Here is a 22,628-nt window from a genome sequence, read left to right on the forward strand (position 1 = left end):
TGATATAATTATGAAGGTTTACTATTTTAGTTTTGTGGGCAATAATGAGAGCCACATACAGAATCAAAGTGCTGACATGTTCAGAAACTTCACGTCATATCAACAGCCCATTAGTGATTGCTGTATTTGGTGTGCCAGCTGAGCACTAGCATTAAAAAAAATGGCAAGACTTAAAAAATTAAAATAAAAACTCCACTTACATGATCAGCTGCACAGAATGTAAAATTCACCAACAGTTGACCAAAAACTTATCTAAATTCTGTTAGCCACCAGAAAATTAAAATCCAACTTATCACTTCAAACTGAAACAATGACATGTAAGATATGAGATCAAAACTGAAAATTATTAATGTTAGACATCTACGTCCCTCTAGAAGTAATTTTTCCAGCCATATGTTTTTATTAAAAAGTGTTCTCAACAAATGCGTAAGCCTATTATTGCATGAATTGGTGCATAGGCATAAGCAGAAACATTACAACTCAGATCTGATTTTTTACTTCTCAAATTCCAATGAAATCAGGGATACAGACTGAAAGTCAAAACTATGCTAAATGATTATTAAAATTCACACGTCCCTTTGATGGCAACTTAAATTTTTTAAAGTTTTTTCATTTTCAAGCATTTTGCATATGCCAGTGTGCATCGCTGGGTTAAACTAAAGTAGTGTGTGTATCTTTTCTCATATATAAATTTAATTTTATCAACTTTAAATATTGTAGGTAAGTAGTAGCAATAAAATCATCAGTATTTCCAATGGTTTTAAAATTTTGCTGTTGATATAATTAATACAATCAAATGATTAGGCCTAACTAATAATTTGATTAGTTAGACCTAATCTAGGCCTAATTTGACTAGGGCTAAAGTATATATTGCAGTTCTCATTAAAATGTACTTTTCGCAAAACTTTTACATTTCTTCTTACTGAAAATTAATCTGTATTAAAAATTTTCTGATTTCTAATCATTGGCAAATATACATTCAGTTAAGAAATCTAAAATATGGTTTGATTGCATACCTTGTTTCAGTTATATTTTTATAATAAAAATAATTTAAAATCTTTTAGTCTCTCATGTTCACTAAAGGTTAACACAATAATTCTGTCTATCATGTTGAGTTAATATTTATTAGGGAAACATCTACAATGATTATATTGTTTTATAAGTATTTTGTGTATTATCTTTTTAATTGCTTACAATCAGGAGAAATGTATGGCGGATAGCACCAAGATATATGAAACAGGTAGGACAACTTATTTAAACATTTTGTTCCATCATTTTCATACTGTGACAAAAATGGACGGTTATTTTAGTTAAAGTTATTTTAAATGAAATATACCTATCCTAGTCATGATGCCTATTATATTTTTCTGAAAGCAAAATATAAAGACACATTAGTAGTAATGCAAGAAAATAAACTTATACAGCATCAGCTTAAAAAAAAATTCCATATCATCTATCCATCCCCTCTAATAGTTTGTCTAGTTTTTCCTTGAATTTATTGAAACTTTCCACTTCTGCAACACCATGCTGAACATTTGTCCCATTAATCAACTACCCACTGGCTGAAGGCAAATTTCTACACATCTAGCCTGTAACCATCCTTCCTTCCACAATTTGAATTTATGCATCCTTCCATGTGTGTAATCTAAGTAGGAAAAAGGATTCCATCAGAATTGAGCTCAGTGATAAGCTGTGAATATTTTAACAATGGGCTCGCAGTTTTGCAGACTTTTTGTTGTGAAACATCCTTCAGGGTACCTACTGAGTAAATCTGATTGGTCACAGAAGTGATGTCATCTTCCAGAGTTGCTTCCCACGCTCACACCACTAGTTGTTGTTGTTGTTTGGTTTTTAGGAGCATTAGCAACTAAGGCCATATTGCTCCGGGGATATGCGGTGGTCATTCCCTGACCTTTCCGCATCCTCCGTATTTGGTGGCTCATGGGCTCGAACCCCGGTCTAATCAAGAAGCATGTGCTACGCACTGCTGCTCCTACCCACCTGGCTACGGAGGCGCCGACACACGCACACACACAACCACTAGTCTGTACTGAGCACTCACTAATAGTGTGATTAGAGCATACGATGCATTTTTCATGACTAGTACGATATCTTGCGTTCTAACTTTTTAGATAAAAACTATCACAAAACATTCTACAATATAAAAACAAATAAAACAACCTATTCTAGAAAATGTACCATCATCACAGATTACATGAAAAAAATTATTACACAAATATTCAAGAAAAATTTATTCTAAAAATTGGCATATACAATTTACTTCTTTATTAATATGTTTTGTCGATCTTCTGCTTTGCTCAATAGCTGAGTGATGATTACGGAGGAAAGATTTGATGTAACGATCTAGATCAAATCAAGGCAATGGTTTTCCATTTAGATTTAAGGTCATCATATCTGTAACGTGTTTAATTGTGGAAGATGTTCTTTTTATTGTCACAGTATTATTCAATACACTGAAAGCTTGCTCAGCTTCAGCACTGCTAATCGCAATGGTTTCAAGGATATTTCTGAAAAGAGAATTTCACTCAATTTTAAAGATAAACTGTCTTTGACAAAATCTCTAAATTCATTAATTTTTATTTCATATTTTATTAGAAAACTTAAATTTCTTATTCATTTTTCATGCCATGGCATTGTTTGGTTTTTAGGAGCATTAGCAACTAAGGCCATATTGCTCCGAGATATGTGGTGGTCATTCCCTGACCTTTCCGCATCCTCCGTATTTGGTGGTGATGGGCTCGAACCCCGGTCTAATCTAGAAGTGTGTGCTATGCACTGCTGCTTCTTCCCACCTGGCTACGGAGGCGCCATGCCATGGCATGAAAAACGCATGCATTGCAGAAGAAGTATGTCCTGAGTAAGTAAAGAATTTTGTCTGTAAGTTTATCTTCGTCAATTGTAACGAGAAAAAGTTTGTGAATTCACATTTTCAATAGCAGTTGATGAGAGTGGAGTGAAGATACAAGCCATACAGCTGAATTACTAATTTATATCCGAGGTGTAAATCAAAGTTTTTAAGTAACTGAAGAGCTATTTGCATTAAAAAGCTTGAAAGATACAACAGGCGAAAATATATTTTTAAGTGTGTCAGAAACAGTTGACGGCCTTAAATTTAATTGGAATTTGCTATCAGTGGTTACAATGGATGGTGCTAAAATATGGTCAGTACTAAAATTGGGTTTGTGGGTCAGCTTCATAAATATCAAGAATAAAAATGTTAAAAAACCAATGCAATTTCTTTGTATAATTCACCAGCAGTCTTTGTGCAGAAAATTTTTTGGGCATAGATTCAGTCATGTCAACTGTAATTTTTATTCACAAGACTGGTCTGAATCATCAGCAATTCAAAAATTTTCTTGAAACAATTGAGGCTGAATACAGCGATTTATTGTACCACACTGAGTACAATGGTTGAGTTGCGATAATGTGTCGAAGTGGCTTTTTGAACTTAGAATTGAAATAGATCTATTTATGAATGAAAATTTGAAACCTGTTCTGGAACTGTCAGATCTCTAATGTTGTGGAATGTTGCCTTTTTAACAGATGTATGTGAACGCCTGAATTTTCTTAATATAAAACTAGAAGGATGAGACAAACTTATCAATGAATTATATTATAATGTCAAAGCATTTGAAACAAAACTGGAGTTATTTTAAAGTCAACTACTTGGGAATAATTTTTTCACTGAAAATTTTGTTCAAAATGTTAGTTTGTTGCAGGAAAATTTTACAGATAGATTTTCTGATTTTAAAAATAATTCAAAGGTGTTTAAACTTTTTCAAAATCTATTTGACATACCCATTGACAATGTTGGTGAGAATTTACAATTAGATTTGGTAGATCTTCAATCTAATGATGCACTGAAGATAATATTAAAAATTGAAAATCTAATTCAATTTAATTCAACAATATCCGAGTCAGATTATCCAAAAATTAAAAATTTTGCAAGAAAGGTTAACATCAATTTTTCGGAAGTACATATATATGTGAGCAGACCTTTTTTAAAAATGAAATATGTAAAATAAAAGTATTATCACTTCTAACTGACCTGCATTTACATGACTTTTTAAGAATTGGAACTAGTACTTTGAAACCCGATATTACGAAACCCAGTCGCACTCTACAACCACCTTCATCACATTAATTATAATTTTGTTGTATTACTGACTGTATTTTTGTGATTAGTACAATAAATAAGTAATAATAAAAATGTGATATAAACAAACTGGTATATTTTATATTACATATCCATTGATTTATTTTTGAATCTGTAGATGCAGGTAGTATAAAATTTGTGTCAATCATATTTGTGTCAATCATATTTGTCTGCATAAATATGATTGAATATAGTGTTCAGTAATTAGGAATTTTCTCCAGCCTGCCAAATATTTCAAAAATTCATGTGGCCCACTTCTCTAAAAGTTTGGGGACCCCTGCCTTACACTATTGCATCCTCATTCTAGTACTACCATTAGTAATAGTGGCTTGGCTACAGTGGCTCTGCCATAAATTTCAGCTTTATGAAGTTCTCACTGAACTGTTTTGCTAGAAACTGGATTGTTGAGACACACATTGTTCTGCAGTTATTTTTGAGGCAATAGTTTTGTTTTTGGGTTACAGTCCTTTCAGTATCCAGCAGTCTTTCAATTTGTCCTATCAGATTTTGTTTTTCCACTTGATACCCTGATATCTATTTACCAAATGGTGAATACAGATATCACCTTTGATACAGTTGCTTTGGGTATACTACACAAATCAGCTTTTTTATTCACCGATGCCCATGCTAAATGTGCATCAACAATTTAACCTCTTTGAAAGTTAGATATTGGCTGTTTTCTTCACATATACCATGTCTTTATATCACCACTAAATAAACATCAGCTTTTATCGTCTTTTCTTGACAGTACTACCTGAAAGAAACAAAACAAAACAAAAAAAACAAAAAAAAAACCCTCACTGCATGTTTATAAATACGTCACACAGACATCCATCACAGATACTACTACCTTCATAGCAGGTATTTCCATTATTTTTGTCCAACTCCCGTATTTTGAATTGGCAGTCTGTGTATGAATTATTTTATACCAGATGTATTTTAAAATTAATATCCTAAATTCTTTGATCATAAAAATTTCACTGAGTGAAACTTTTTTTTATATTTGTGATAATAATATTTTTTAATTATTTTTCAAAACCATATAAGTTATTTCAAAGAAGTGATATGAATCACTTCTTTGAAAGAAATTAAGAAATTCTATAACTCATCTAAGTGATATGAATCTTTAAATATTTAATTAATAGTAAACCACTAGTCTTTTCTCATAATAAACTTTAAAATGTTACAGATTCTAGAAAGCTTCAAAGGGTGTATTAGAAACTTTCAGATAAATAGTAGAGATGTTGATTTGGCTAGTGGTGAACTTCATGGTGTTGGAACATGTTTTTCCACAATTGAAATTGGAGCATACTTTGGTGGAGATGCCTATGCAATTTATGGTAAATATATAATTTTAACAATTTATTGAAGAATAGACATTTGTTTTTTTATATTTTTTAAAATAACCTCTGAATATATGCTATCTGCAAGAACTTTTATATATATATATATATATATATATTTTTTTTTTTTTTTTTTTTTTTTTAAAGTATAATACCAGTAAAGTGTTTAAGATTGCTGCTTTCCTACTCAGAACATCTCTAAATCACACTAACAAAATTATAGGTGTATGTAGTTCTATGTGCCAAAATAAATAAAAATATATATATGATTCTGAATGGAGCTGTGCCTGTTTGAATTTTGAAAAAATGGCTGGAGTTCTGAGTGGGAAACAATAAAAATATAATAAGTGTAAGCAGGCAGATACCTAGTATAATAAACATTTTACTTGGCATCTGCTGCTTATTCTTATTTATTTTGATTATTTTTTACTATTCAAAACTCCATGGCCATTCTTTAAATTAAAACAACCATGGTTCTGTAACTGTTCAAAGTCAGACTCATTTTGGTCCTTAGAACTACCCTTATAATTTTTTTGGCATAAATTAGAAACACCTAACACAGTGGTTTTCAACCTTTTTTTTAATAACGGCACCCCTACTCAATTTTCTTCCTGTTAGATCCGATTCTTTCTCTCTCTCTCTCTCTCTATATATATATATATATATATATAAAAAATATGTTATATGATAGTTATTACAATTATATAACTATAAACAAAATTACAATTCATAACACAAATTATATATATACTGTATAAGTTTATTCTTTATATAGAGGTACTAAATAAAGATCAATTATAGATCACCACAAAATAAAAAATACCATACACCTTTTTATAATGAAATGAATATATAAATTTTTTAAAAAAAATAATAAGTTTAAGTAACTTAAACTAAAATTACGTGGCACCCCTGGAATGTTGTTGCAGCACCCTAAGGTGCCGCGGCGCCCCGGTTGAAAACAACTGACCTAACACCTTGCATATAATGAGCAGCTACAGGAGCAAACATTAGTATCTTATTATGGCTGTTTTTTTTTATTTTTTATTTCTGCAATTTGATATTCATTCAGTGTACTGAAAGAATATTAAATTCATCAGAGTATCAAATGTTGCTTGCTTATTGGCAAGTGGGAAAATGAGGAAGTGCAGTTTATCTCCCTCTTTCCCCAGCCCAAAAAAAAAAAAAAAAAATCAAAAAAGTTAATATAAAAACCACTTCATACTATTCTATCATCTTGTCATTGTGCTTATGTTAAATTAGTAACTCACAACAAGAGGGTCACTTGTTTTACATAGGTAAAACTGCATTAGACAGATATGCTATATACAGAGAGATAGTGTACAAGCAGTCTGGTACAAAGATGATCCTAAAACAAACCCAATGATTAGTAAACATACAACTATAACTAAGGGGATCAGCAAAATATTCTGTGTAGAACAATTCAAAATCCAAATTAACACAAGTTCTGTACAGTGGACTGCACCCTCTCGCAATCAGATTAAAATGAAAGTATTTCTTTGTCAAAGTATTATTTAAAATTAGCATGCATTTCTAACTGTGATCATTGGTTATCCTTTTATGCTCACAGTTTTGGGAATACTAAATTCCCTGTGACTTGTAACATAACTGGCAACTAAATGTGTAACTGAAAATTAAAAACACTCAAAAGTTCAATCTTGGATCTTCTCTTAAGCAGTTCACCAAAGTCCTTTGAAATTCAGGAAAAAAGGTAACTGTTTGATTTCCATTAACTGAAGCTAAATATTTTTTGCAATTATTAATTTTTCAAACTTGTTAAAATTCTTTAAGCATAAAACTTTTCACTGGATTCATATCCATAATTTTAACTTTATCAAAGAATAAGAAGCTTTTCTCACAATATTACAATTCACACTAAAACAGCTGATTCTTTCTTTATCAGTACAAGCCTATGTGACTCCTCCATAGCTATCTTTCTCTTCCTTTTTCTTTCTTTATAACAGGCAATGCTAACGAACAGCAGTCACATGTGAAAACACAACAGAAAACAGTATCAAAAGCTTTCCTGAAATTCAAGTATATGAAATCAAAATTATTTTTTCCATCCATTTCATTTGTGACCACATCATAGTATCCAGTCAAATTGGTCAGACAAGTCCTCCCTTTAACAAACGCATGTGTGCCTTAACTATTACTGCAGTCTTGTCTAGATGATCCTCCAATGCTTCTTTAACTAGTGACTCCATTATTTTCCCCAGAACACAAGTTAAACTAACAGGTCTATAGTTACTTGTGTCACCTTTTGAACCCCCCCCCCCTTGTGAATTGGTGATACATTTGCACACCTCCAGTCCATGGGGACCTCCCCTGAGTCCAAGGAAGCTCTCATAATTATGGCTAAGGGTTTGCTTACTTCTTTGTTGCCTTCTTTAATATAACTGGATAGATCTCGACTACCCCAGGTTCCTTTTTATGTTGAACTTCAACAATTTCTCCTCCACTTTGCTCTCAGTTATTACAAAATCACTTAGCTCCCTGTTAAAGTTTGATAAACTTCTGACATGCCCTTCCTTGAATAACTCCTCATCTGTGAATGTAGATGCAAAATACTCATTCAGTTTATCAGCTACCTGAGCATGATCATCAATAGTCAACCCATCTATGTTAAGTGGTCCAATTTAATTCATCCCTTTCCTTCTAGAGTTCACATAAGTAAAGAACTCTTTGCTGTTTTTCTTTGCATCCTTTGCCAAAGATTTCTTGTAATCTACCTTCGCCTGCCTATGGCACATTTTATATGTGCCATAGGCAGATGCATATTAATTATCAGGCTGTGTCGCCTGATAATTAATATGCATCCCATACATTTTTCTTCTGTGCCATGAGCCTCATTAATTCATCTGACATCCATTTAGGCCTAAACCTTGAACAGTATTTCTTAGTTGGTATGAAAAGCCTAGTAGCCTCCAATATTAAGTTAAATATTAAGTTAAAGCTGAAGGCCTCCCATTTAGAATTCAATGTTGGTACCATCATCAGTTGATCCCACTGTATAGAATTTAAAAGCTCTCTGAGATATACAGGGCCTTTTCTGAAACTTACAGAATATTCAGCAGTTGTCTCCTTTGTCTGGGTTTTAATGATTCTGCTATTTTAACTGGATTGAGACTGAAAGATGTGCATTCACACAGGGTGGCAAAATGGGTTGTGCACACAATTCACATATAGGGTACCTATTGTGAAATAAAATTTTCATATAACAAAGTCCAAAAAAAATAAATAAATAAAAAATAAAAAGTCAAATGGGTAGGAATTTTACTGATTTTTTTGTTTAATTTTAAAATTATTTTATGATAAGATGATTTTAACTGAAAAATGAATATAGTCTTTTGAATCTGTATAAAGTTACAAAATTTTGAACTTAGTTTTATATATTATGCTTGGTCACAAAATTATCATATTTTATTCAAACAGCCAATAATTTCAATATTGGAATGAAGTTAGACATTCAACTTGAGTTCAAAACAACAAGACTTAATGGTGTTCTCCTTAGTCTTACTGAAACTAAAGAAACTCCTTCCTTAGGTCTGGAAATATATAATGGAAGTGTAAGTTCTTTATTTCTATATTTTATATTTCTATGTTAAAATCATGTGAAAATTTTCAAACATGAATTACATTTACTATTACACGAAAAGCAATAAATAAAATAAAATCAATCTTCACTATATGGGGAATGATATGGTAATATTACTAAGAGTTATGAAAGGAAGAAACACTGAATCATGTTATAAATGCAGAAAATTCCTGCTGCTGTTTTTGAGGTTAAACTTGGCAAGGAATGCTTCTATGTATCAAGCCAGCATAAAAATAAAATTAAATAAATTTTAATAAAACTGAATACTATATTCAAGTATGGAAACCGCACGTAAAGAAAGACATTCTTCTTGAAAGGGTCTAAAGACAGGTAACTCGCCTGGTGAAATCAGCAAAAGGGCACCCATTTGAGGAGACTTCGAATATGTGGGGGTTGCAGAGCTTGGAAACTAGGCACCTTAGAGGAGACTTGATTGAGGGGTTTAAGGCTCTGAGAGGCATAAGCAAAATGAATAAGGATGAAATTTTCACCATTATAAATGATTCTAGAACTAGGGTCCATAATTTCAAGTTACAGGGGTAGTTGTTTAGACTGGATTGCAGGAAGATTTATTTAGCCAGCGAGTAATAAATTACTGGAATAAGTTACCTACATGGGTGGTAGAGGCTGACAGTCTGGGGAAATTCAAAGGTCAGCTGGATAATTACCTAAGGGAGGAGGGAAATGCATAGGTTGCCCATTTCCTTTTCTCTTATTAATTTTTATTATTTTTTTTTCTTATTATTATTATTAAATTTGTTTTTATTCTTATTATTTTATTTTATGTATTTTTTTTTCTTGGCTGGTGCAGCATAAGCCATAGGCTTCCGTGCACCATGTGGCCATTACTAATGCTAATACTAAATTTTAAATATAATAAGGAAGGCTAAACAAAGCAACACTTGCCTACAGCAGTGCGAATGCTTGAACTCCAGCCCAAGCAGATGCATGCCCACACCCACCAAAAATTAGCACTGCTTTTGTTTGCAATTGAAAAGGAACCAGGAACTTATAAGCACTACCTCTGCAAAGGGACATCAGCACTTAAGTTCAAAAAGGATAGTATTTTGATCATTGACTGCCTATCCAGCAAAGTACCACTGGATGTCTTATACAATCCCACCAAGCAATGAATGACGAACAAAACAATTGAAACTTAGAAACAAAAATATGTCATGGACACCGAATGGTCTCTTCATAACTATCCTTTTCATTACTCTTAAAATCACTCTTTTTATGTTAAAAGAGTGATTTTATTTCTATTTTTATATTTCTTATATTTCTCTTTTTATATGAAAATTCTGGATCAAGAAAAGGATTGAAAAGGTCATCGATCAAGATCAGTTTGGCTTCAGAACTGGATGTGGGACAAGGGAGGCACTTCTAGCAATGAGAACAATCCTTGAAAGAAGAATGGAAATGAATAGGAGAACAAACATTGCTTTTGTTGATATACAAAAAGCCTTTGATACCATAAATTGGAAGAAGTTGTTCAGAGTCGTGAAAAACTTTGGCCTAGACTGGAGAGACAGAAGGCTTATCCTGCATCTGTACAAAATACAACGTACTGAAATAGATATTAATGGTACCATAAAGGAAGCAAGGATCAGGAGAGATGTGAGGCAGGGTTCCTCTTTATCCCTATACCTTTTCAACATGTTCATCGAGGAATTCATAACAAAAATGAAGCAGGAAGCAAAGGGTATCAAGATTAATGGACAACAGATTCACTGCATCAGATTTGCGGATGACATAGCATTATTGGCTGATTCAGAGCAGGAGCTGTGTAAGATGTTGGAAAGGCTATCATTAAGGCTACAAGATTCACATCTAAAGATAAATACAAAAAGACTAAAATACTTGTCATCACCAAGAATGATGAACCTCAAACAAAATCAAAATGGGGAACAACAAAGTGGAACAAGTAAAACAGTTTTGTTATTTGGGGAATTTCATTACCCAGGACAACTGGTGCACTACAGAGATCAGAAGAAGAATTGCCCTTGCCAAGCAAGCTTTCAGTAACCAGCAGACACATCGACAGGAAGACCAAGAAAAAGTTTGCTAAATCATTTGTTTGGAGTGTGCTGCTGTATGGAAGTGAAACCTGGACATTATGCAAGCAAGATATCAAGAGACTGGAGGCTTTGGAGATGTAGGTCTGGAGGAGGATGTTGAGGATTAGCTGGACCGAGTGATGATCCAACGAATCTGTCTTGAACGAGATGCAAGAAAATCGGTAGCTACTCATGACTGCAGCAAAAAGACAATCTAAATTTTTAGGACACACCCTAAGACAACAAATTTTTAGTGAATATCTCAGAAGGAAAAATATTGGGAAAGAAAGGAAGGGGATGACCAAGGGAAAAAATTCTGGAAAACCTGATGAGGAAATGAAACATTCAGCAGAAGACAGAGATGTATGGTTGCAGCGACAAGGTGAAACCTTTAGAGTTTGATGATGATATGAAAATTATGCGAAATTTTCAAAAATATGAGTAATGCATTACAAGGTAAAACGAAATAAAATAAAAATGTTAAATAAAATAGAAATAAAATAAAGAGCTGTTAAACAAAATAGAAATAAAATAAAGAGCTGTTAAACATGACAGTATCTCCAGCCACACAAAGAATCAAAGTTGAACGGCTATTTTGAACACATAAAATAAATAAACACATAAAATATTAAAGTAAGAATTAAATATGGATTAATATTAAAGGAATTGAAAATAAAATATAAAACCACTAAAATGGAGTAGCTTTCAAAGCTAAATGCTTCTTCATCAACTAATTTTCAATAGCTGTATATGGCATCTTATGACATAAGAGAAAAAAAATAAGTATTAAGAAAAATGAAGAAACAAACATGAATATGCTACTCATACCAGCAATTTCATGGTGAGGATGGAACAAGTGAAATTCACTGTCTGAATAGCTGCTGCTTTGCATTCAGATAATCAATTGCTGTGCCTTCTGTCTCCCACGTATAAAACATTCCTAGGCTCCTAACACAGTACACATAAAGAAAAGAGGACCAGATTAGGTCTGGTCCTCTTTTCTTTATGCTTTTTATATATTGCTGGATTGGGCTGTCTCCCAGAAGTTGGATACATTGAATATGGTGATGGTGCAGCATCCTGGCAAGCTGCTCACATACTTGAATAGGTGGGAATGTATAAAATTGTAGAAAATTCAGAGATACGAGAAGGGAAGAGTAACCAACAGGATAACATCTTAACATCAGTTTTCCATCCCGTATCCTAGGTCACACTTTGACCATCAAGGTCAAAATGATCTAGGATATGGGATGGAAAACTGAATTCCATTAGGTCTGACCTCACCTCTTTGATTCACTTCCATTCCAGTTTACATGGGAATTGAAGTGAATTCATTCCCATGTAAATAGGAGAAGTGCTATATAATTGTCTACATGCATACACTGAGTTCTAGTTTGTGAACTGGCCTTCACATGCATGGTCTTTCTACAAACTGAAGTCTCCAGACATAGGCTATTCCATTGAACCATAACATCTAAAAATAGGAAGGTATAATCAACCTCAGGCTCCATAGTAAATTGAATGTAACAAGATACTGGAAGAGTAGTGCTTCTGAGTTGTGAGGGATGTCTACAAACACAGGACAACAGAATCTGACTGGTATTGAGAGAATCCTTGCTTCTAGCTCTTCCATGGCTATATTAGTTATGGGGATGGAATGTCCATTTATCTGCTAAAATAAAGAGTTGTTAAACATAAAAGTATCTCCAGCCGTATCAAAGTTGAATAACAGTATCAAAGTTGAATAACAGTATCAAAGCTGAATGGCTATTTTGAACCAATGTTCTGACACTCGGTTTGTTATTCTCATTCAAAAGCTCCCTGGTAAAAATTATGAGGGGTTACAATAAAATTTTTGATCCAAATGACTTCCAAATTTTTTTTGGACAAAGGGTATAATATTATGAAAGAGTATACCTTTTTATCTTAAACAGTCCATTTGCCTCATAAAACTCTAGTACCCATTTGTATTTTTTTTTTTATAGGTTGAAGAAAGGATGTCAGCCCAAAATATCCACTTTCAGTAAAACTGAAGGTAGAGCAGTTACAAAATACCTGTTTCTACTGGTGAAAAGAGCAAAGGAAATTCATGACAACATGCTGGCAATGTTAGGAGAACAGTGCCTATGCTGTTTAAACCATTAAAAGCTGGGGTTCAATTTTTTTTTTTTTTTTTTTTTTACACTGAAGATGCAGAGAAGACAGGAAGACAATTTTTTTGTTTCAGTGCCTGAAAATGTTGATGCCATTCACACCATGATACCATCTGATAGATGAATTTTGTGCCAAACGGATAGCTGAGACTCTAGGCATGTCCATAGAATGTGTTGGATATGTTATTCATGACATTTTGGACATGTTGAAGCTTTTTGCCAAATGGGTCCCAAATGTCCAAATGCCAGTCAAAAGTAACAGCGTGCCTTATTTTCAGTTGCCATTCTTCACCATTTTGATCAAGGTGTCAGTGATTTTTTGGTGTGATTTATGACCATGGGTGAACATGGTTGTTTCATTATGATCCAAAGAATAATCAAAGGAGTGGCAGCACTGTGCCCCACTCCTTCAATTGTTCCAAAGAAGTTCTGCACCCACTTCCCACCCTTGATGGGAAGATCAAGGGTGGGATTTTGTTTATTGACTACCTGGAAAGGGTAAAACGGTAACTAGTGAGCATTATTCATCACTTTTGGATAAACAGAAGAGGGGAAAAAAGCTCACCAGAGAAGTGCTGTTTTTGCAGGATAATGCTCTGGCACATGACTCATGCCAAATCGGTCGAACTAGGCTTCTGGTTTCATCATCCTCCCATATTCGCTAGATCTTGCACCCTTCAGTTACTCCCTCTTCCAAAAAAAAATAGTTAAAGATTACCAAATTTACATCAAATGATGTGGCCCTAAGAGCAACAGTGGCCTGGTTTGGGGAGCAGCCTTTTGATTTCTATTTGAGAGAATTACAAATGATGAACATCATTGTAAAATGTGTGTGGAGTTGAAAGGTGAATATGTTGAATAAATTATATAAATTCTGTATATAACTGTATATAATTGAGTTACCTTGTTTCTTTCAAGTGAACTTATCAGCATCTCCTCAGAACAGAGAAACTATATCAAATGATACCATTATATCCTAGACATAGCAAAAAAAAAAAAAAAAAAAAAATATATATATATATATATACACACACAGTCGAACTTCCCTATAACAAATTCGATAAATCCAGCGTAAAAATTCTTTATAAAAAAAAAAAATATATATATATATATATATATATATACAGTCGAACTTCCCTATAACAAATTCGATAAATCCAGCGTAAAAATTCTTTATAAAGAAATTTTGTTATACAGAGAATATCTTTTTTATTAGAAATTGTTATCTAATTAGAAAATGAAAACGAATCTACATTTATTTTTAATGTATTTTATTTCAAAAACATATTATTTAAATTACGTTTACACAATTTTCGCCGGTAAGTATCACAAATTAAAAAAACAGCTGTAATTTTCTTTTGCACAGTACAATTAAAAAATTGTCTGATTCTCAAAGAAAACCTCACATTTGTTCAGAGCATTAAAAACATTATCAGGAACATTTTCACAAAACTGTAAACCCATATGAACCGTTTTAAAAGTGTTAATCATTTCTTCGCAAGTTGGCTTTTCTACGGGTTGTTCTGATGAGTCTTCAGCATCATCGTTAATTTGTTCGTGATCATGGTCACATCTAACACTGTTCAGCAGTATTTCATCTTCATTTGGATGTTCTGCTGTGATCTACATAAACATAACTATCCAGTGTTATTTCATTTTCGATGTTTCCGGCCAATTCTAATAATGTCCGGAAGTTTTTCAGTTGTGAAAGGGACAATTCATCTTGTTCGTCCAGTTGTTGTTCAACTTCTGTATTCAATACAAATCCCGCTTTCGAAAAACAATTTTGAATAGTGTATTCAGCGACATCGTTTGTCCAAACGATGTCACTAAATCTTGGGTTTTTTGATATTCCGATGACTAAAAGTCTTAATTTTTCACTTCCTGTCATATTTGCTCCAAATAGCACAGTGATTCTTTCTTTGCTTTGTTTTCCGCCAAAACATTTATCATCCTTAAAAGCAAGTGTTCTATTCGGTAAACATTTAAAGAATAAACCCATTTCGTTAGCATTAAAAACATTCTTATGCTCATATTCTTCCAAAATCTTCTTTAAGGTATTGTTCTTCCAACTGTTGCAATCTTCTTCGCTTACATTAACACTTTTTCCACAAATAACCTTTTCCACAATTCTGTGGTGCTTAAATTTATCTAGCCACCCAGTGCTCGCATTAAATTCTGTATGTCCAAGGGACTGTGCAAATTTCAGAGCTTGTTGCTTAATTATTAGGCCCGATATTGGTATATTCTTTTCACATATCATTTGCACCCATTTTAGAACAGCTTTATCAACATCTTCATATATACACAACTTAATTCGCTTCTTGTCTGCTCCTCCTACAATTGCATTTAAAATTGATTCTCAATTTTTTAAAATCGTAGATAAACTGCTTGCAGGTATGCCATATTTCTCTACAACATCTTTTTTACTTAAAATCCTGGTCAATATCATAACAATCTTTGCTTTATCATTAATACTTAAACACTTTCTCTTCGACATTGTTTCTGCAATTGCAAAAATTACCCGACTGCAGCTCTCGCCGATACATACACCGCAAACTTCGCTGCGCTGGCCATATAGTGAATTGTTAGTACCTCCTACTTAATGACATTCGCTTGCCAATTCAACAATATCACGTGACCTTTCATATCAATCACTTTGAAGAAATATACGACTTTGTGAATTTCTTTTATTCTGCTTTCATTCATATGTACACGAAAGAAAATTTATGATTAATGTATGCTGTATGTTACTTTTTAGAAAAAAAAAATACAAGAGCATATAGTCTACGTGATTGATGACGAATGAAATAAAAAAATTTAAAAAATTCATGAAACCATCTACTGGGAGTCCAGTTAGATGAGAACGGAAATATATAATGACTGACAGGAAGGTCACGTGGTACAGCTGAGATGAGAAGCGAATGTCACTCAGTAAGCGTTACTAAAAACCGACTATGGTAGCCACAGAAAAGTAAGATACAGAGTGGACTCTTGCTCAATTCATCCCAGCACCCTCACTTTCAGAACATGAAACTAATGCAGCGATCTATGACCATCAAAAACTCACTGAGTAATAATGTGCATCATCATCAGCCAATCCACTGCAGGATGAAAGCCTCTCCAGCAACTTTCCAGTTCCTTCTGTTTTGAGCACTGGCCATCCATTTACTACCCACAAACTCATGAATTTCATCTATCCATCTCTGCCTTTGTCTTCCAGGTTTTCTTCTAGCTCCTCTTGGGTACCATTCTGTTATTTTCTTAGTTCATCTGTCATCATGTCTTCAAGCTATGTGTCCTGCCCAAGACCATTTTAGTTCTTTAGTTTTGATAAGAATGTCCTTTACTTGAGTTTGCTGCCTAATCCATGTGTTTCTCTTCTTATCTAACAGTCTGATTCCCAATATAATTCATTCCATTCTTTGCTGTGTAGTTCTCAGCTTCTCTTCCATTCTTTTGGTGAGTGCCCAAGTTTCACTTCCATAAGTCATGGTGGGGAGTATACATTGGTTCATTATTTTACGTTTCAGACAAACTGGGATATTGCTCTTCAGTATGTGACTATATTTCCTGAATGTTATCCATCCAAAATTTATTCTTCTCGTGACTTCCAGCCATTTATCATTATTACAGCTAATAACTTGTCCCAGATAAGTATATGATTCCACCTTTTCAATTACTGCTCCTTCAATCATTATTTCCCTTTCTGTGGCATACTTGTTCATCATCATTACTTTTGTTTTAGCCATATTCATCTTTAGTCCAAAATCCTTACTAACTGTGCATAACTGATTAAGATTTTCCTCTAATTCTTTGGGATCGTGGCTTATGACCACAATGTCATCTGCAAATCGTAAATGGTTTAGGTACTCTCCGTTCACATTGACTCCTTTCTGCGACCAGTCTAATCTTCTGAAAGCTTCCTCAAGGGCAGCAGTAAACAGCTTCGGAGATATTGTGTCTCCTTGTCAAACTCCTTTCTCGATTTTAAATTTTCTACTGTCTTTGTCTAGTCTAATAAAGGAGGTAGCATTCTCATATATTTTCTTCAAAATCATAATATGTGGGGTATCTATGCCTTGTCTTTCCAGTGCCCGAAACATTGCCTTATGCTGTATGGAGTCGAATGCCTTTTCATAATCCACAAATGCCAGGCATAATGGTGTTTTATATTCATTTGCTTTCTCCATTAGCTGTGATATTACGTGAAGGTGATCCATAGTTGAGAATCCTGTCCTAAAGCCAGCTTGCTCTTTCGGTTGATTCTCGTCAAGTATTCTTTCTAATCTGTTAGTAATGACCCTTGTGAACAACTTCTAGATGTGGGATAACAAGCTAATTGGTCTATAATTTCCAATTTCTTATTTATCTCCTTTCTTATGCAGCAAAACTATGATTGCATTATTCCACTGCTTAGGTGTCATACCTTTTCTAATGCACTTTGTGAAGAGCCTTACCAGTTTTTGTGTCTCTTCTTCCCAATTTTAACAACTCTACAGTAACTTCATCTTCCCCCGGGGCTTTCTGATTCTTCATTTTCTTCAATGCATGTTCTACCTCATCAGGAAGAATATCGGGTATGTCGTATGTGTTGCTACTTTGCAATCCATCTTCCCCACTGCTTGTATCATTCCTTCGCTCCTTGTATAATTCTCTATAGTAGTCTTCTGCTATTTGAATTATGCCTTCTCTGCTGTTTATAAGTACACCATCGCTATTCTTCAGTTTCAGTATCATTTGTCTTTCTCTATTACTGCTCATGGCTGCTGATTTAAATCCTTTGTTTTCCCTTAATGCTTGTTCTACTTTTCTTGTGTTAAATCTTCTTATGTCCTCTCTGAGTCTCTTTCTAATGGCTTTGGATAACTCAGTACACTCAAATTTTCTCCTTGTCAGTGTTTATCTTGCTCTTAATTTTTTGCCTTCGGTTCATCATAACGTGTTTCTTGACTAATTTTTTATTCTTTGGATTTCTTTTTCCCTATAGGTTTCTTGGGCTTTATCACTTTCAGAAAGTTGTAATATTCCTCGTCGATATCTTGGTCCTGAGCAGTCTGCAGAAGCTCAAACTTGTTTTTAAGTTCCAGTACATACTGCTTTTTCTCCTCCTGTTATCTCAAAGACCTTTGTATTATTTACTCGAGTCAGTTTTTTCCTTTCCTTTCCTACATGTATATCAAGTGTACATCTTACCATTCTGTGATCACTTCCAACATTTACCTTATTCAGGACGGTAACATCATTCACAATATATCTTCTGTTAGTGAGGATGAAGTCGATTTCATTAGTTGTTAATCCATTTGGACTCTTCCATGTCCACTTTCTGTTCACCCTTTTCTTGAAAAAAGTGTTCATTACTGACAGTCCTTGAGATTCTGCAAATTCCACAAGTCTTTCACCTCTTTTATTTCTTTCACCAATTCCAAAGTTTCCTATAGTTCCTCTTTCTGCGCTGTTTTGCCTTTTTCCAACCTTAGCATTGAAGTCCCCCATAATAATAGTGTAGTGGGTTTTCTGCTCATCTAGAAGACTCTCAATTTCGGTGTACATTTCTTCAACCTCTTCATCATCATGGCTCGATGTTGGTGCATAAATCGCTATAATCTTTAGTTTGTACCTCTTAGAAATCTTGAGTATTAGCCTTGACACCCTTGGTGATGTACTCTCTCTCATATTAACATTAATACAACAATTTGTCCATATCATGATCTTTTGGGCCTAATAGTAAATCTTTACATGTTTCATCTTTAAAATATTTCTAGCTAGGTAACCTGAGACATATGCTAATACATTTTAATCATAAATATCCATATCCCCACACTACCTGGGCGATTATAACTTTTTAACTTTGTCAGTGAGACTCTGGCTGACTTGACTTGATTTCAGAAACAGTAAAGATGTTATGACATATTTCATGAAGTTTTTTTATGGAATAATTTAATTATTTCATAAACTATTACTTCGATTAATATCAATACAATATTCATATAAATTAGTGTAATAAGTTATGAATTAGTTATTAATTAGCTATTCAGTATCTTTTTTTTTTAAACATTTCAGGTTCTATCAATTCTGAAAAATTATCTTAAATGTTCTTTCGGAGATCGGTACAATCGAACTCCAGATTTATTGCATACAAAACACTTATTTCTGTGCACGATGTCAGCAGATAATTATAATAGTAAAAAAAAAAAAACTTATGTAAAACAAAATTGCTACGTTTAACGAACACCAGAACTCAAAAGAAAGTAGCAACCACGTTATTAATTAGCTATTCAGTTTTTTTTTTTTTTACATTTCATTAAACATTTACTGGCTCTATGGATTCCGATAAATTACCTTAAACATTCTTTCGGAAATGAGTACAATCACAGAAACATTTATTGCACCCGAAACACTTATTTCTGTGCATGACAGCAGATAATTATAATAATAGAAAAATAAATACACAAATAATTATAACAATAGTAAAACAAGACTACTTAAAACAAAATTTCTACGTTCAACGAACACTAGAAATCAAGACACAGAAGCAATCACATGTTAGCAACTTTATTAGCGTTGGGCATGCACGTTATGGGCATGTATTTGGGCGTATTGGGCATGTGGAATTTGCAGAATCTCAAGGATTGTCAGTAATGAACACTGTTTTCAAGAAAAGGGTGAACAGAAAGTGGACATGGAAGAGTCCAAATGGATTAACAACTAATGAAATCGACTTCATCCTCACTAACAGAAGATATATTGTGAATGATGTTACCGTCCTGAATAAGGTAAATGTTGGAAGTGATCACAGAATGGTAAGATGTACACTTGATATACATGTAGGAAAGGAAAGGAAAAAACTGACTCGAGTAAATAATACAAAGGTCTTTGAGATAACAGGAGGAGAAAAAGCAGTATGTACTGGAACTTAAAAACAAGTTTGAGCTTCTGCAGACTGCTCAGGACCAAGATATCGACGAGGAATATTACAACTTTCTGAAAGTGATAAAGCCCAAGAAACCTATAGGGAAACAGAAATCCAAAGAAGAAAAAATTAGTCAAGAAACACTTGTCATGATGAACCAAAGACGACAAATGAAGAGCAAGAAAAACACTGACAGGGAGAAAATTGAGTATACTGAGTTATGCAAAGCCATTAGAAAGAGACTCAGAGAGGACATAAGAAGATTTAACACAAGAAAAGTAGAACACGCATTAAGGGAAAACAAAGGATTTAAATCAGCAGCCATGAGCAGTAATACAGAAAGACAAATGATACTGAAACTGAAGAATAGCGATGGTGTACTTATAAACAGCAGAGAAGGCATGATTCAAATAGCGGAAGACTACTATAGAGAATTATACAAGGAGCGAGGGAATGATACCAGCAGTGGGGAAGATGGATTGCAAAGTAGCAACACATACGACATACCCGATATTCTTCTTGATGAGGTAGAACATGCATTGAAGAAAATGAAGAATCGGAAAGCCCCAGGGGAAGATGAAGTTACTGTAGAGTTTTTAAAATTGGGAGGAAGAGACATAACACAAAAACTGGCAAGGCTCTTCACAAAGTGCATTAGAAAAGGTATGACGCCTAAGCAGTGGAATAATGCAGTCATAGTTTTGCTGCATAAGAAAGGAGATAAATCAGAAATTGGAAATTATAGACCAATTAGCTTGTTATCCCACATCTAGAAGTTGTTCACAAGGGTCATTACTAACAGATTAGAAAGAATACTTGATGAGAATCAACTGAAAGAGCAAGCTGGCTTTAGGACAGGATTCTCAACTATGGATCACCTTCACGTAATATCACAGCTAATGGAGAAAGCAAATGAATATAAAACACCATTATGCCTGGCATTTGTGGATTATGAAAAGGCATTTGACTCCATACAGCATAAGGCAATGTTTCGGGCACTGGAAAGAAAAGGCATAGATAACCCATATATTATGATTTTGAAGAAAATATATGAGAGTGCTACCTCCTTTATTAGACTAGAAAAAGACAGTAGAAAATTTAAAATCGAGACAGGAGTTCGACAAGGAGACACAATATCTTCGAAGCTGTTTACTGCTGCCCTTGAGAAAGCTTTCAGAAGATTAGACTGGTCGCAGAAAGGAGTCAATGTGAACGGAGAGTACCTAAACCATTTACGATTTGCAGATGACATTGTGGTCATAAGCCACGATCCCAAAGAATTAGAGGAAAATCTTAATCAGTTATGCACAGTTAGTAAGGATTTTGGACTAAAGATGAATATGGCTAAAACAAAAGTAATGATGAACAAGTATGCCACGGAAAGGGAAATAATGATTGAAGGAGCAGTAATTGAAAAGGTGGAGTCATATACTTATCTGGGACAAGTTATTAGCCGTAATAATGATAAATGGCTGGAAGTCAAGAGAAGAATAAATTTTTTGGACGGATAGCATTCAGGAAATATAGTCACATACTGAAGAGCAATATCCCAGTTTGTCTGAAACGTAAAATAATGAACCAATGTATAGTCCCCACCATGACTTATGGAAGTGAAACTTGGGCACTCACCAAAAGAATGGAAGAGAAGCTGAGAACTACACAGCAAAGAATGGAACGAATTATATTGGGAATCAGACTGTTAGATAAGAAGAGAAACACATGGATTAGGCAGCAAACTCAAGTAAAGGACATTCTTATCAAAACTAAAGAACTAAAATGGTCTTGGGCAGGACACATAGCTCGAAAACATGATGACAGATGAACTAAGAAAATAACAGAATGGTACCCAAGAGGAGCTAGAAGAAAACCTGGAAGACAAAGGCAGAGATGGATAGATGAAATTCATGAGTTTTTGGGTAGTAAATGGATGGCCAGTGCTCAAAACAGAAGGAACTGGAAAGTTGCTGGAGAGGCTTTCATCCTGCAGTGGATTGAAAATGGCTGATGATGATGATGAGAGAGAGAGAGAGTATAGATTAAAATGGCCATCAAAGGAATTATTGAATACAATGAGAAGTGTATCAGATATTTTGCTTTTCTGAAGTGTATTTGTTATTTCATAAGGAAAAAGTTCTACAAAAACTTTATGCTAAAACAAGTTTTATTGACTTAGAGTGGTTTGGGAACTAAGAGTACCAAGCACATGTGCAAAAAGTGCTTATTCAGTCTATCTTGTAAATTATGGGAAAACAAAAAGTGAAAAATATGAATTTGGCTTGTCTGTTCAGTCAGGCATGAAACTCCCTTTAAAAACTATTGAAACATGTAACTGGGAAATGTTAAGCATATGCTGTGAAAGATAGAGG

At 33.8% G+C, this 22,628-nt stretch overlaps 1 protein-coding gene across 6 annotated transcripts in view; it reads left to right on the forward strand.

Moving 5' to 3' along the window:
• LOC150087516 (laminin subunit alpha lam-3-like) overlaps nt 1-22,628 on the forward strand; it is a 746,420-nt gene that overhangs the window by 710,614 nt on the left and 13,178 nt on the right. For all 6 annotated transcript variants that reach the window (XM_090371226.1, XM_090371225.1, XM_090371229.1 and 3 more), the window contains 2 exons: nt 5,367-5,517; nt 8,977-9,110. In XM_090371226.1, the coding sequence (XP_090227352.1) occupies nt 5,367-5,517; nt 8,977-9,110 (285 nt within the window). The remainder of the gene's footprint in view (nt 1-5,366; nt 5,518-8,976; nt 9,111-22,628) is intronic.

Source organism: Mastigoproctus giganteus, chromosome 4, assembly GCF_048544385.1.
Source record: "Mastigoproctus giganteus isolate SK-2022 chromosome 4, ASM4854438v1, whole genome shotgun sequence".
NCBI lineage: Eukaryota > Metazoa > Arthropoda > Arachnida > Uropygi > Thelyphonidae > Mastigoproctus > Mastigoproctus giganteus.